At 39.0% G+C, this 15336-nt stretch overlaps 1 protein-coding gene across 3 annotated transcripts in view; it reads right to left on the minus strand.

Moving 5' to 3' along the window:
• The window catches only part of TENM1 (teneurin transmembrane protein 1), a 913380-nt gene that overhangs the window by 605757 nt on the left and 292287 nt on the right, over positions 1 to 15336 (minus strand). For all 3 annotated transcript variants that reach the window (XM_014544957.1, XM_005872712.2, XM_014544958.1), the window contains one exon: positions 12471 to 12750. In XM_014544957.1, coding sequence (XP_014400443.1) covers positions 12471 to 12687 — 217 coding nt within the window. In that variant the 5' untranslated portion in view covers positions 12688 to 12750. The remainder of the gene's footprint in view (positions 1 to 12470; positions 12751 to 15336) is intronic.

A 15336-nucleotide genomic window follows, 5' to 3' on the forward strand; every position in this document is an offset into this window, starting at 1 on the left:
ACAGCATGGATGGAACTGGAGAGCATTATGCTAAGTGAAATAAGCCAGTCGGAGAAAGATAAATATCACATGATCTCACTCATATGTGGGATATAATGATTAACATAATTTTGTGAACAAGAATAGATCCAGAGACAAATGGTGGGGGGGGGGGTTTAGAGAGCAACCAAAGGACTTGCATGCATGCATATTAGCATAACCAATGGACACAGACACTGGGCAGTGGGGGCTTGCCCAGGGTGGAATGGCTGGGGGAGGGGGGGTCAATTGGGGAAAAGGGAGACATATGTAAAACTTTAGACAAAAAAAAGAATGAGACAAATATTTAACAATACAAAGCTACCTCCAAGATTTCAGGTTCTCTACTTCTTCATTGAGTCAATTCTTCAATGGAGTCTATATCTATAGTCTAGTACAACAGAAGTGGAAGTAAATGATCAAAATAAGACCCTCCTGCACAACACATAAAGGCTTAAATCAATTCCATATCCAAACCCAACTCTACAAACTAAGGCATGGAATAAAAAGGGACACACATCTTGACAAGATTTTCATCAATGAATTTTAGGCTAACTATTGCTAACTCAAAAAGTTTTGAACGTATACTTAATTGCATAAGCATTTTATAGAAACTTATTTTTTATTCTGTGGTAAAAACTGTAAACCATTCAAACAAAGTATCATACACTAAAACTATCAAATATTTTTCTATAAAAAGTAAAAGAGATAAAAAGTTGACCCTTGAACAGTGTGGGGGTTAGGTGTGGTGACCCTTCACACAGTAGAAAATCCACATAACCAAAGAATTCATATGTATAACCCATAGACATAGAGAATAGTGCAGTAGGCCTAGGGGGTTGGGGGTGGCGAGTGCGGGTTGCAGTGGGTCGATGGCAGGAAAAGGGGACATCTGTTATACTTTCATCAATAAAGATAAATTAAAATCCATGTACAACTTTTGACTCCTCCAAAACTTAATACTAATAAATACAGTTGACAGGAAGCCCTACCAATAACAGTCGATTAAAACATTTATGTTCTATACATTACATACTGCATTCTCATAATAAAGTTAGCTACAGAACAGAAAATATTATTAAGAAAAATCAACCATAAGGAAAAGAAAATACATCTACATTATTTACTGGAAAAAAAATCCATGTATAGGTAGATCCACGCATTTCAAACCTGTGTTATTAAAGGGTCAAGGTTATTAAAGCATCAAGGTGGACAATATTAATATTCAAATTTGAGCCTCTTATAAATTTAATATATGAAAAGAGAATGCTAAGTGTTATACATTCAATAAATTCACTTGTTCAATGAATATTCATTGAACACCTATTATGTACCAACTACTGATCCAGGCTCTAAAGTTATTTCCAAAAGCATGAAAGATGGCACAGCAACTCAACTGTATTTTAAGTCAAATTGATTAGATATATTCCATGATCCATTGACCAGATACACTGGCCCTGCCAATCATAGTGAGGATGGAAAGAATATGCTTACTGATGGCCTTGGCTGTGTGTTATAGTTATAATGCTTTCAAAATCAGTTTAATTGCTATCTATGCAAGTGTCTGAAGGGAACAATTGAGAAACACATAGCTTGCCAGCCACTAACACTTGCTGAGCATGTGTGGGGCTTAGAGCATGTGGGGTGGGAACCTACAGGAGAAACAAGAGGCAGGAGTATCCCTGTATGAATTTTAGATGTTGCTCCATATAACTTCTCTTCTGTAGTGCCTCTCCATTATTATATACAAGTGTGTCTTGTTTAAGAAAATTCAATCAATAGAAAAAAATTTACAGAGCTATTCCATTAAACATTGATCCAACTCATTGTTTCTTTACAAAAAATTATAAATTATATACATAAATGATGGTGGGCACAAAATATGCAAAATAAATATGTATATGTATGCATATAACCATACAATAAAATCCTGTATTTCTTGTGACTCTCCCATTTTTCAAAACCACAGATTACTTTTTATCCAATTTGCAAGGGTGATTTGGGGCCATATTTATTGATTAGTTTGAACCACGTTAGCATTCAACCTGGTTGTATGTCAGTGTGATAATTTTTTAAATTGTTCAAACTCTGGACTTGAACCATTAATGGGGAGACATAATTGGACTTTAGTAGGGGAGCCATGTAAATGTCTCAGTTGAAAATAGAGAAATGAATCTTAATTCAAAACTTTAAATTCTATAAAAGGTTTGGGCATGTCCTGATTAATTTTTTCTTTTTGCCTTTGAGATCCTTTCCAACTGCTTTCTTACATGACATAAAAGACACTAGAGGTCATTTGCTCAGACAGTTAAAAACCCAAGAGTAATAAAATTAAATACTTCATGTGTTACAGGAATGATTGGCACCAAAATAGCACTGCATATGGTTCAGTTTATGCTGACAAGATGGCAGGATCCTCAGCTTTTGGTATAAAGGCTTCAAATGAGAATATTTCCAAGTTTCCAGGGGATTCAAGATTTATCTTCTGTCGCCTCTAGACCCTTGCAGAATTATAATGAGAAAGAAGAGTGCTGAAAATAAATAGATCTTATTTGTATATGGAGCTAGTTCTGCATCACAGGTGACCAAAAAAGCAGGAGAGCAGTTTCCTGACAGCACGATTTCCTGACAGGACATGTTGGCAATACCTCATAGTCATGCCTTTGCACATATTTCAAACTGCTTTTGACTGCTCACATAAATATAAAGCTACATATTCAAATGCCAATTCTGACTCTTGCTCAAGTCTTGGTAATAAAACCGAATCAACATGTAACATGGATGTAGTCTCAATCACCTGTATGAACTAAAACACTTCACTATGCCACAGGGAGTCTATTGAACCAAATCCATGCCCCTTCACTAACGTTTTAGGTGTAACAGCTGCTTTCTTCTATATTTCACCAACCTCCCATTTTCATCAGTCTTCAATAGTTTCTCTGTTTAGGTCACATTATCTTTGTCATTCAAATTATCTGACTTAGCCTTGTCCAGTTTTTGTATTAACCATAAAATAAATGGGCCCTAAAGAGTTAAAAGGAAAACAATGATGCTTCTCCCCTGACCTACTCTTCCCAATCCCAGACCTATATACTCCCTTTGATGCTGCCCTGTAGCTGAAGAAATTTAAAGAGAGGAACCAAATCATGTAATGAACAGAGGATAGCTACTTTGTTTCCCAGGACATAGTCATCTCTGTGACACTTAGCCAGGAGCCAGTCTTTTCATTCTGAAATTATGTAGATCCTCAAAGGAAAATGTGCAACTCCATTGAATGAAGACCTATTTAAGAAGATAACACTAGAATTGTTCCCCATACTATGGTGCAGGTTTTAATCTAGATTTTGGAAGAAGCATTAAAGGGTTAAACATTGTATGAAGCAAAGTGGGCTCAGGGATACACAGTAGAAATGGGATGAGATACAGAGGAAAGAGAGATTTTCAGACTGAGAGCAGAAGGCCATGTAGCCTCGGAAGCAGTGCAGTAAAAGAACTGAGAAAGTGACCTAGCTATTCTGGGATAAAGAATATCCATCAACTAGAGAGAGAAGGTCAAATATAAAACCACACTCTTGTAATATGTCTGTAATTAGTGGCAGCCATGTATTTTTTCCAAAGTTAGTTTTAAGAATCTATTTCCTAAATTATTTCCACCACATTTTAGTAAATCCTATAATTTCATAATGAATTGGTATCTAACAAGTGACAAATTGTGACTGTAGCTAACTGAAGAAGAGGAAAAGGGATGCAGGACTTAAAGGGCTTCCTGCATCCCTTGACATGTATGAACAATGTTGTCACATGTGCATTTTTTTCTGAAAACAAGTTTCAGAGCTTTTATCAGATTCTCAAAGCATTTAGTAGGTCCCCTCCTCTGCACCCACTGTGAAGAACCATTTCTCTGAGCATTAGGAGACATTGAAAGATTTTCAGAAGACTGGTATGATCTGATTTGTGTTTTAGAACAATTACTGGTAACAATAAGGAGGACAGTCCAGAGTCCCTTTTACATTAGAAGAATAAATTTTAACACACAAAGTACATATCCTATCTCCATTAAATCTGTTACAGACTGGCACCCCCAAAATTTAGAATTTCCAATTTCAGTTTGGCATTCAACTCTGATTGGAAACCACATTTTCCAAATTAGAATGAATATTTAAAGTTCGTAGCACAGGGTGGACATTATACACTAGAGCTGCACCTAATCATGTAGGGGAAAGAATACAGGCATTAGTCAGAGAGTCATGGATTTATATGTTAGCTCTGCTATTTACTTGAGCTGTATAACTCTATGAAATAGGGGTCATAATGATTATCTCTCCATCATAGAGTTATGGTAAGGACTAAATAAAAACTTTCTGTAGCCATCCAGCAGAGTACTTGACACATAATGGTCAATCATATTTACTGTCATTAATATCCCCACGTCTCCATCGTCAGTCCCTCCTCATCTGAGCTTCAGATGTACAGCTCCATTTTGACCCAGTAAAAAAAAAACCTCTCTCCTTACTCATCTGAAGCTGTTGACTCTGTCCACACTTCCAGAAGGTAACCTTGTCTTTTCTTTATCCAAGAAAATTGAGATCACTAAGACAAGAACTTCCACTCTTGCCATTCTATTCAGGAACTTACTTTCTGTCTCAAAGGAAGCACTAAAACCCTCAAAGACTTCCATTCCACATGAGATCCTGAAACATTTGCCAACAGAGCCTTATTCCAGTCATTACGTTCACTTGTATTTATTCTTCAAAACTTAATGATTTGGCTTCTTTCTCTAAGGCAGTGAATCCCCACCTTCTAGGCACTTTGGAATCCCCTGAGGCAATTTTTAAAATGGTTTGGACCCACCTTTGGAATTACTGATTTACTTGGTCTGAGGAACAGTCTTGGCATTGGAATTTGAAACACACCCCAGGCAATATTAATGTCCAACCGAAGTGGAGAATCTCTAGTCTAAAGTCAGCAATGACCTTCTAAACTGCCTATTTTACTGCCTTTCATCAATTTTCATCCTACATGTTGATTCTGAAGTGTTTGACAATATTAGTCACACCTTCCAGCTGGAAAGTCTCCTTCTTTGGCTTATATGATACCTTATCCTTTGGATTCTTCTCTGCCATCTCGATACCACCTCTGTTCTTCTACTTACTATTTCCTTACTAATTTAAATTCCATTGTGTCTCAGGGTACCATATTTGGCTCTCTTTATTTCAAACTGTACATATTCTCACTGGATGATCTCTTCTACTACCTGCTTCAGGAACCATCTACAGAGGAGTCCAACTACACACACACACAGAGACATACACACCATTTTCTTGAACTAGAGACCTGGATTCAGAGCTACATGTCTCTGCACAGTAGTTCTGGCAGTGGGCTCTAAAGTCAGACTGCCTGGGTTCCAATCCCACTCCTGTTACTTACTACCTCTATAATACTGGGCAAGTTACTTAGTATCTCTTTGCCTCACTTTGCTCATATGTAAAATAGAGATAATAATGATCCCAACCTTATAGCATTATCAGAAAGATTAAATAACATTATCCATCTAAAGTGCCTATCCTTAATAAATGTTAGGTATTTTTCTTATAACCATTACTAGAGGCCTGGTGCATGAATTGGTGCACAGGGGAGGGAGGGAAGAACTGCAGGAGGTTGGCCGGCCAGGGGGGAGGGACCGTGGGAGGTTGGCCACCAGTTCTGAGGAGGGAGCCAGCCCTCGGTCCCCCTGGGAAAGGGGCCTCATCCACTGCCACCCCCAGTTCCCCATCCCAGCCCAGGCCCAAGGGCCCCGGTGGGGTCGGGAGAGGAGGCGACGGACACTGACGCTGCTGTCAGTGCCCTACCACCGCATGGTTCCCTGCCTCCCCGCCTCCTCCTTCCTTCACTACGCCACGATGGCGGGTGGGCAGCCCCCGGGGAAGAGAGAGGATGGGAGCGAGACAAACCCTTGTGTTGAGGGCTAGCTTTCAATATCACAGCCAGGGAGCTACTCTGCTATGTATGAAACCCAGACCCAGAAGCAGGTTGTCTACAAATGATTTAGCACCAGGGGCCGATTGGGGCCGGCCGGCCAGGGGGACAGGCTGCAGGAAGTTGGCTGTGGGAGCCCACTGACCACCAGGGGGCAGCTACTGTGTTGAGTATCTGCCCCCTGGTGGTCAATGAGCGTCATAGCAACTGGTCGACTGGTCGTTCTGGTCATTCAGTTGTAAAGGTCACTAAGGCTTTTATATATATAGACTAGAGGCCTGGTGCACGAAATTCGTGCACAGGGGGCAGGTGTTTCCCTCAGCCCAGCCTGCACCCTCTTGCAATCTGGGACCGCTGGCTCCTAACTGCCTTCCCCTGCCAGCCTAGTTGCCCCCAACTGCCCTCCCCTGCTGGCCTGATCTCACCCCCAACGACCCTCCTCTGCTGGCCAATTTGGTTCTCATTGGTCGGTTTCTATGCCAGTCAGCATCAAAAGCTCCAGCTCCTAGGCAGCTCTGGCTCCCCACAGCACCCAGATTTGGTTCTGATTGGTCAGTTTCTATGCCAGTCAGCGTCAGAAGCTCTGTCTCCTAGGCAGCCATTGGTTCTTCACAGCACCCACATTTGGTTCTGATTGGTTGGTTTTTATGCTAGTCAGCATCTCTGGGCCTATCAATAGGGCCTGATCAGAAAGGCAGGGCTGACCAGCAGCCGGGGTGGAGGCCTGGAGAGAAATGGAGGCAGGGCTACTAGCCAGACTGGGAGAGAGAGAGGCAAGTGCTGATCAAAAGCTTCCACAGAGGCAATGGATCAGTCCCTTCTCTCTTCAGGCCTCTCTCTGGCCCTGATTCACAGTCCCCTCAGCAGTCAGTGCTGGGGTACCGCTCCTGCTGCAGACTGACTTCTGGTTGGTCGAGCCTCGGTCGTTACAACCCAGGGTTTTTATATATTAGGATTATCATTCCCTAAGCAGGGTACATGGTTCTAGCTTCTTGACTCCCATAGTACTTTACAGATATTGCTATCAAAATACCAATAATATTGCACCACTGTTGTTGCTTTAAATCTGCCTTCCCAAATGTACACTGAATTCTTTGAGAGCAAAAAGTTCTTCCTATTCATCTCTATATCTTTAGATTTTAACGCAGAACTTGGCAAAGATAAACAGGTCACAGATAGGAAATAGATTCCATCTCTCTTGCCAACTCTAATTGATTGAAGATGCTTGCATGGACTGCTGTGTTAATAAGAGTGAGGGTGAGTTTGGCTCAACAAGAAAGAGCACCATGATTTGATTAAGGATGCTCACCATGCGACAGGTAAAGAGAGCAGTGGCACAAGTGCCATAAATATTCCACCCCAGTTTTAGATGCTATATAAGTTTTCATGAACAAATGATATTGGCTAAAAGACATGAGTCTATTGGAATTGGTGCTAAATAACTTCGTTTTCCCTTATAGTCTAAGTTCTTTCTGGGCAGTCATTATAACTTTTTATGCTAGAAACTTTATGCTGGAAGTATAACATGCTCACAGCAGAAAATGCATCACAGATGATCAAATACTGTTGAAATTTTCATTTTAAAGGCCATGCTACATTATATTACACCTGCCATCTGTGATCTTTACCACAGATGGCAGGTGTAATATAAACAGACCTTGAGAATAAGAGTTCTTTTTTCAAGATTTTTGTAAGAACTGTTATTCAACCTGTTTAGATATAAGCAAACAATAGTTTCTACTACAACTAAGTGTTTGAAATAAAAATCAAGAAATGTACTTTTTGAATGTGGGCTTCTGTCTACTCCTTGAGCCTTCAAGTGATAATGCTGTATGAGCACCTGTGGAATGAAGCCTGGGGCAACGAGGGGGGAAATAGTGGTCACATGTGTCTATTTCAAGATGAATTTCATTCCCCTAGCAAAGTATCTAGAACATAGTTGACACTAGATGAATGTTTGATACATAAATAAGAAAATGAAAAAAGGATGGATGACATTAAATGAATATTTGATGCATAAATGAGTAAATGAAAAAAACGGATAGATGGATGGATGTAAGACAGGATAAGCTTTCCTTCCAAGTAATTTTGGTAAACACAGATTGGCAATTTTAAATTTCTTCCACCAGATGGCGATAATGTGAGATTTAGGCTTAGGTTGTAATAATGAAAAACAACCAACCAAACAAACAAAACCCATATTAGGAGAAAGAGAAGCACAAAAGAGCAGTTTAAGAAGGGAGAAATGAAATGAAATGTTTGTATCAGCTGTAGTATCTCAGGAGTCTATGATCTGTAATAGATCCTCACCACTCATCTTTTTATGCATGGGTGACTTTTCATTCATAATTACTTTTCAGTAAAATGGCTATGATCAAAACTAATCTTATCTGTTATAAAAATGATAGGGTAATTCTCATAGCTAAAATTGTTATCCTTTGTTTATATATCCACATATTTATATTTTCATTTGTCTTACACTAATTTCTTAGTTAATTGATGCCTTCTTTGGAAGTGAGGCTGCTTGGGAACAATTGCTAGCCTGTGTGCCTCTAGGAAATCCACCCCTGCTATTAGACACCTGCCAAAAATCATATGAAATAAGCTTGCCTAAGGCTCATTCATCCTGTTAGTAAAGAATTGTGAATAATATTAGATTAGTGTCCATCTATTAATTTGAAAGCTTTTGAAAATTAAGAAAATCAGTTTTAAAATCCAACACTATGTGTATACATGGGGGTGCCTCTTTCTTGGCAAATAATGATAAGAATATAAAGATACTTTCAGATGAAATCAAGCAAAAATTTTCTCTTGTTAATATTGTCCCCAAACAAGCCCTGAATTAGACACAGTAACTCTTCCCCAAAGTGGAAACTAACAACCAGACTCAGGAATCTTTCATTATAAATTATATAGGATATCATCTGCCCTTTTATAAAGATAATCAGAAAGGAAAGGCTTTTAAACCTCCTTGTGAACCCTTGGTCATTGGAACATCAGAGACTGGCAAGGTTGTTGGGGAAGGAAATGAAGGGAAACTAACATTTATTGAGTTCCTAAACACTTCCACACTTATGATCACAATTAAGCCTTATTACAACCTCATAATGTAGGTATGGGAGGCAGTGTAGCACAGCGAAGTATGGGAACTTTGGAGCCATAGAATTATCTTCAATCTCAATTCTCACCACTTCTTAGCTGTAGACACTCTGGCAAGTTCTTTCCCCCCAATCTTCAGTTACCTCATCTGTAAACTGGGGATAATATCCCATATCTCATAAGGTATTTATGAACAAATGTAAAACACCTAGCAGAGACCTGGAACAGAGTAGGTACTATGCAAGATTTATTATTTATTTACTTACTTACTTACTTACTTATTATTGTGATTATGGTATTGATGATGATGACGATGTCAATTTTGCAAATGAGATACAGGCCCAGAGAACTGCAGTAACTTGATTCAGACTGCACAGCTAGTAAGATTGAAAGGCATCTAGCACAGTGTTTGGCACTACAGTAGGTGCCCAATCAACATGTTTGTTCTCTTCCTTCCTGACTTAAAACTCAACAATATTTTAAGTCATGCTCAACTCTAGCTAGGCTGATTCAAGATGTTAACACTGACATATATTTGTGAAAATTAAGGACATTGTCTTTTACTCACAGGTAGTAAATATGTGGAATAAAACATCAAAGAGGATTCAGGACCTTACAAAAAAGAGAATCAAAGGGCCCAAAGTTTTACCTGATGTAGAATAATTCACTTCTCTCACATAGAGGTCATATTTCCTTCTTAGGTCTCTATAAAAAAATCAGCAAATCACTAGCAGATAAGATTCCCAGTTTCTAGACTTTGACCTCCTGGATCTTTATACTTTAGTTTACATTACATGTCAGTGCACGAAAGAATGGTGCTAGCTAAAAATTTAAATAGGTTGAAAACGTGTTTATATCAGTACATGACTGATAGATTCATACTTTTGTCCATGGCTTTTTTCTAGTCTCACTCTACACATTTTCCCTGGGTAATCTCATTCATCCTTGGGCATCTCCTACTATCAGATACTAATAAACTCAAATCTACTTATATCAACAGTCCAGATCTTTGCTGAACTCTAGATACACATTTCTAACTGCCTGTTGGGAAAATCCATCTGGATGTCACCCAATCATTTTAAACTTAACATGCCCAGAAAAAAAAAACCTGTTCTCTACCCTTCAAACTCCTTCCCCCATGTTCCTTGTCTTGGTAAATGGATCGCCATCCTCCCAGTTTCCCAAACTTGAAATTTAGAGTCATCCTTCTCTCTATTATCTCCTTCAACCTTGACAAGTAATCAATTACCAAGTCCTATCAATGCCACCACACTAATATCTCTTGAATATTTTTTCCACCTCCACTGATACAGATAGAGTTGAGACCTTCTGAGCCTGGGCTGATTCAGTAGCTTCACAGATTGTCTCCCTTCATCACATTTTCCCCAATTGCAATCAATCTTCTACACCACTGCTTACACATCTAAAATTCTTTTCTACACTTCTCATCCTAAAAATTAGAATTCATCAAGAAATTCCCTATCACTTAAAAGTTTTTTTAATACTTAAAGAAAAAAACAACTCTTAAATTGGGCATGCAAGACTTTTCATGATCTGGCTCCAATGTACCTTACTCTAGCCATATTGAAATGTTCACCATTCCAGGCCTTCTCACAGCTTTATGTTTTTGCACCTGCTAATCTACCCTCTTGGAATGTCCTTTTCCTAGTAATCTCTTCTTCACATTTTAAAATCTAGATCAAATATCACCTACCTATATAACCCATTCCTATGTTCTTCCACTGGACTTTTAATTGCAATGATTTGTTTGATGTCTATTTTCTCCACCATATTATGAGTTTCAAGCAGCAACTATCATGGTCATCTCCATCACCAGCTTCTGACTCAAGGCCTGACACATAGCAAGTGCCAAATAAAAGCTAACTGAGTAATAATAGGTTATTTGAAAGGAAGTTAGGATGGCATCACAGAAGATAAAATTCTCTCTTCCCAAAATTCATTTTGATCACAATGCACAAAACAAAATCTGAGGCTGGCTAACTCATACTGACTCAGTAAAAATTTGCTTATATTTTTAGAAATATCACTAGAAGTATATTCTTATTTAAACTTAAAACATATTAGTTCAAGCACTCTGTACTCCAGTCCCATAACCTACAACTCACAACTGTAAGTTCATATTATTTAAAGACAAACTTACAGGGAAATATTTTAATGGGAGCTACACATTTCTTAAAGCATAATAGAGCCAAAAAAATTCCCATAGGAAAACATTTCCCAATTGCCATGTAAGCAGAAGAATACAATTATTTTGTAACAAATTTACACTGGCTGTAGCTGAATCAATAGCGAAGATTAAAATGAATTACTTGAAAAAAACAGATATAAAACTATTACCAATTATGTTAAGAACTTAAAATGAGCAATATAGTTAATATTAAAAAAACATTTAATGTATATTTAAATATTAGCATGAATACCTTAAATCTTTAACTCAATTTAAAATTCCTCTAGTATGAAATCCCAATAATCATTAGAACACAGTAGTTTTCATTTGTAATTACTACATTTTACAGGGTCTGGGGTGGTACCTGAGAATTTGCATTTCTAACAAGGTTGTGGGTGATGTTGCTGCTGCTGGCCTAGGTTACACGCTTTGAGAATGACAGATCTAGATAATCAAATCTCTTTTTTCATCTTAGCATTGACTTATTCTTTAAAAGAAAAAGGGTAACATGCCAATGTCAGTATATTTTTCCTATGTAGTTAAAAGCTATGTCTAAAACTGCTTATCTAGCCATTTAAAAAAATAAGGAACTCATATTTCTAGCTACCTGTTTTCTATTTATTAGAAACTTTCTTGTCAATCCATAATTGACAAACCAAGGCTATCCAAAGGATATGGCTGTGGCAGGAAGTATTCCAACTAAGTCTTACTTTCCCTTAAAGACTGTGATGCACAACTTTTCAGCACTCTGTGGAAAGACTTCCTGCATGCACATCTGTTTGGTGGTCTCCACAAATCTTTCTGAAGCTCTTTTGGAAGCCAAATATCTATTTGAGAACTTTGTCCCATATAGCCAATGGCTTGTAAAGCATTTGGCCGTTTACTTTTCATCTTACTACAAATTATTTATCCCTCAGTCTGTAAATGGCTATTTGTAGGATTAGACAAATTTCGAATGCTCTGATAAGAGGATTGTTGCATCCAAATTTACGCATAATCCGTAAAAAGCACATGTGACCTACAACCTCAGCTGGGCTGACATGTGAAAAAGATTCACTAAGCATATGCAAGCAGTGCGGATTATTAACCAGTTAACATCAGCAAATTTGTTTTTGAAACATAAGTTTGCACATACAAGCATCTCCCAGTGAGAAATAATATTGGTTACAAAAATCCAATAAAAACATACCTTGAGTAGATTTCTCTACTTCTTTCCTCTTTCTATTCTGGCTATTGTAATTCATCCTCAGTTCTTGGTTATACTCATGCAGAGTTTCTCTGGAGTTGTATGACTGTCTTGGTTTTCTTCCATCTTCACTCTCATCAGAAGAACTGGTATAAGCTAGATCCATTTCATGCTTGACTTTAGACAGAGGCTGGTAGGGTTTGCAGTCTGTTTGCTCCATCTCTGATTAAGCAAGCTCAGTTTCATAAAAAAGGGAAGAGGAACTCCTTTAATGTGAGCAGCCCTGAAAGACAGAGGGAAAAACACAAGCTGTCTTAGATTTGTCCTTTTGTGAGGAAATGCATCTGGCAGATTCACAATTGGTCCTGATCATACTATCAAAGGAGAGGAGCAAAAGACAAACTAGATGACATGAAGCTAGCCGGAGGCAATAATAACACTGAGTTATATGCATATATTGTCAAGCATTTAGGAATAAGCTGGAGGTTGCAGTAACAGAAAATACTCAAAGGTAAAAGAGAGACCGACTTCAAAAATATTTGTATTGGAATGCAAATAAAAGACAACATTGTTGTATGGTGTGTACATGTTTTTAAAGCCAGTAGTTTGATTAAAATACATTATGAGATTTGAAAGTGGCCAGGAATACAAATATTAACCCAGCACATCCCATATTTGAAATGAAACCCAGGAGGATATCTACCTTCTGAAAAAAAAAAAAAAACCTTCTTGCCTCTGGTTTAATATTGCACTTAAGACAGAGGCTCTGAGGAAGGGAAGGATTCTGAGTGAGAGGAGCTCATGAAATAGTGTCCTTGAGGGGCACTGAGCTCTTTGTGCTCATATTGTGGCTTTTGAGCCTCAGGCTTACAGAGCATTTTTAATGAGTTAGGTGGTGGTAAATTCTTGTTCTTCATAGCAGCAAGAGGATGAAAACAATGCTTCTGGTGAGTATACTGGTATAGCAACAGCAGGATCTAAATTGGGTTTAGAAATAAAAATTTTAAACTTCATGATAAATCACTGAAAGAACCCCGTTCCCCACAGAATGCTGGGCTAGGAGCCACCGAGGCTCTGAGGACAAGTCGAGGCATTATCTGCCTTATTCAGACCTAAGAGGGTCAAGAAGATCAAATGTCATCTGAGATGTCAAAGTCATCTGAAAAGTTTAAAGCTCTGGGGGAAAAAATGTGCTACTTTTCATTCTTTACATTATTTGACCATGATATTCATCCACTGCTGCAATTTTGCAACATGGTCCTTTCATACAATGTTAAAACAACAACAACAAAAAGAAAACAACACCCTAGTTTGAAAACAAATAACTTCATTATTTTAGTTTGCAGTGAAATTGACTCCTTTCTTCTTCTTCAGATTTTTACCAGATATATTTTTCAAAGAAATCTATGGACATCTAGGTGGTGGCACCTCTATTATGGAGAGTACCTCACTTTTTGAAATTTCTATTGCATGTATAGTAAACACATACAGGCAAAAACACTCAATAAAGCTCATGGATTTACTGTTATGCATTCAGTGGTATAATGCTTTGTGGTAGGAACGAAGTTTCACAAGTCAAAGTCTTATTACCCTAACGTAATATTAAGGTCCTTGAAGGCAGAATTTGAGACTCATATTTCTTTATGCCCCCGCTCCCTGTAGCACTTAGCACTAATCTAGGCACATACACAGCAGAAACTAACTCCTGAAACTACAGATTCTATAAATGGTCTACAGAGAAACCTACTTTGGTTTGAAATAATATCAAAGATGAGCATAATTAGAGGAAAAACAGATAACGTACTATAAATGAATATATACTGATGATTCGACCGCAATCTAATCTCATGCTAACTCATGGCTCCATATTTGTCTAAACACTAATAACTCCCCAATTTATAGCCCCAGCAGAGATCTCACCCATGAGCCACAGACTTAGATATCCATCTCAATATCTCCACTTGGATATTTAAAAGGCATCTCAAACTTGGTATATTCAAAACTGAGCTCCTGATTCCCACCCACCCCCACACTTACTCCTCACACAGTCTTCTCCATCTTGGTAAATGGCAACTCCATTCTTCTGTTTGTTCAGGCCACAGAATGTGAAGTAATCCTGGATTCCTCTCTTTCACATTCCACATGCAATCCATTAGTAAAGCCTATTGGAGCTACCTGTGAAATATATCCAGAATCCAATGATACCTGTCCACTGCTCTACTACGACATTGGTTCAAGTCATCATCCCTTACCTGGATTAGTGTAATAGCCTCCCAATTGATCTACTGCTTATGCCATTAGTCCCTTCTAGCACATTCCCCCACACTACAGACAGAATGAAGCTTTAAAAATCGAAGTCATGGAGAAAAAATGGCGACCAGCAGGAAGGTAGGGAGGGAGAGAGTGTGAGAGTGCAAGGAAGTGATAGAGGAGTGTGTGGACGTGTGTGGTGTGTGTGTATGAGCTAGGGACAGCTAGATTCTGCAGGTCTTCTAAGGGGCTGCTAAACCGGGCAGTCTTAGGCGGCGGAGTCCAGCTCCCGGCGCGGACACTCCTAGGCGGCCAGCCCAGGCACAGCGACCACGCCATCTTGGGAAACAGAGCTGCTTGAGACTAGGATCCTGGCCTCAGCACCACCCAGTCTGATCTCAGACGCATACCAGGACCCTGCAGCCACTGGGGACAGAGACCTGCGACCACAGCTACAGACCTGCGGACACCAAAAGTTCGGAGATCCCCGCGGCAGATCCGTGAGTAACAGAGCCCACCCCCCCTTCCCGCAGGCTCGCGGGCAGCGCCAGAGTAACTAACTGATAGATCCACCCCTTGCCGGGGCCTCAGCGCTGCAGGAACTTTGGCCTGGAAGTGC

Source organism: Myotis brandtii, unplaced genomic scaffold, assembly GCF_000412655.1.
Source record: "Myotis brandtii unplaced genomic scaffold, ASM41265v1 scaffold39, whole genome shotgun sequence".
Lineage (NCBI taxonomy): Eukaryota > Metazoa > Chordata > Mammalia > Chiroptera > Vespertilionidae > Myotis > Myotis brandtii.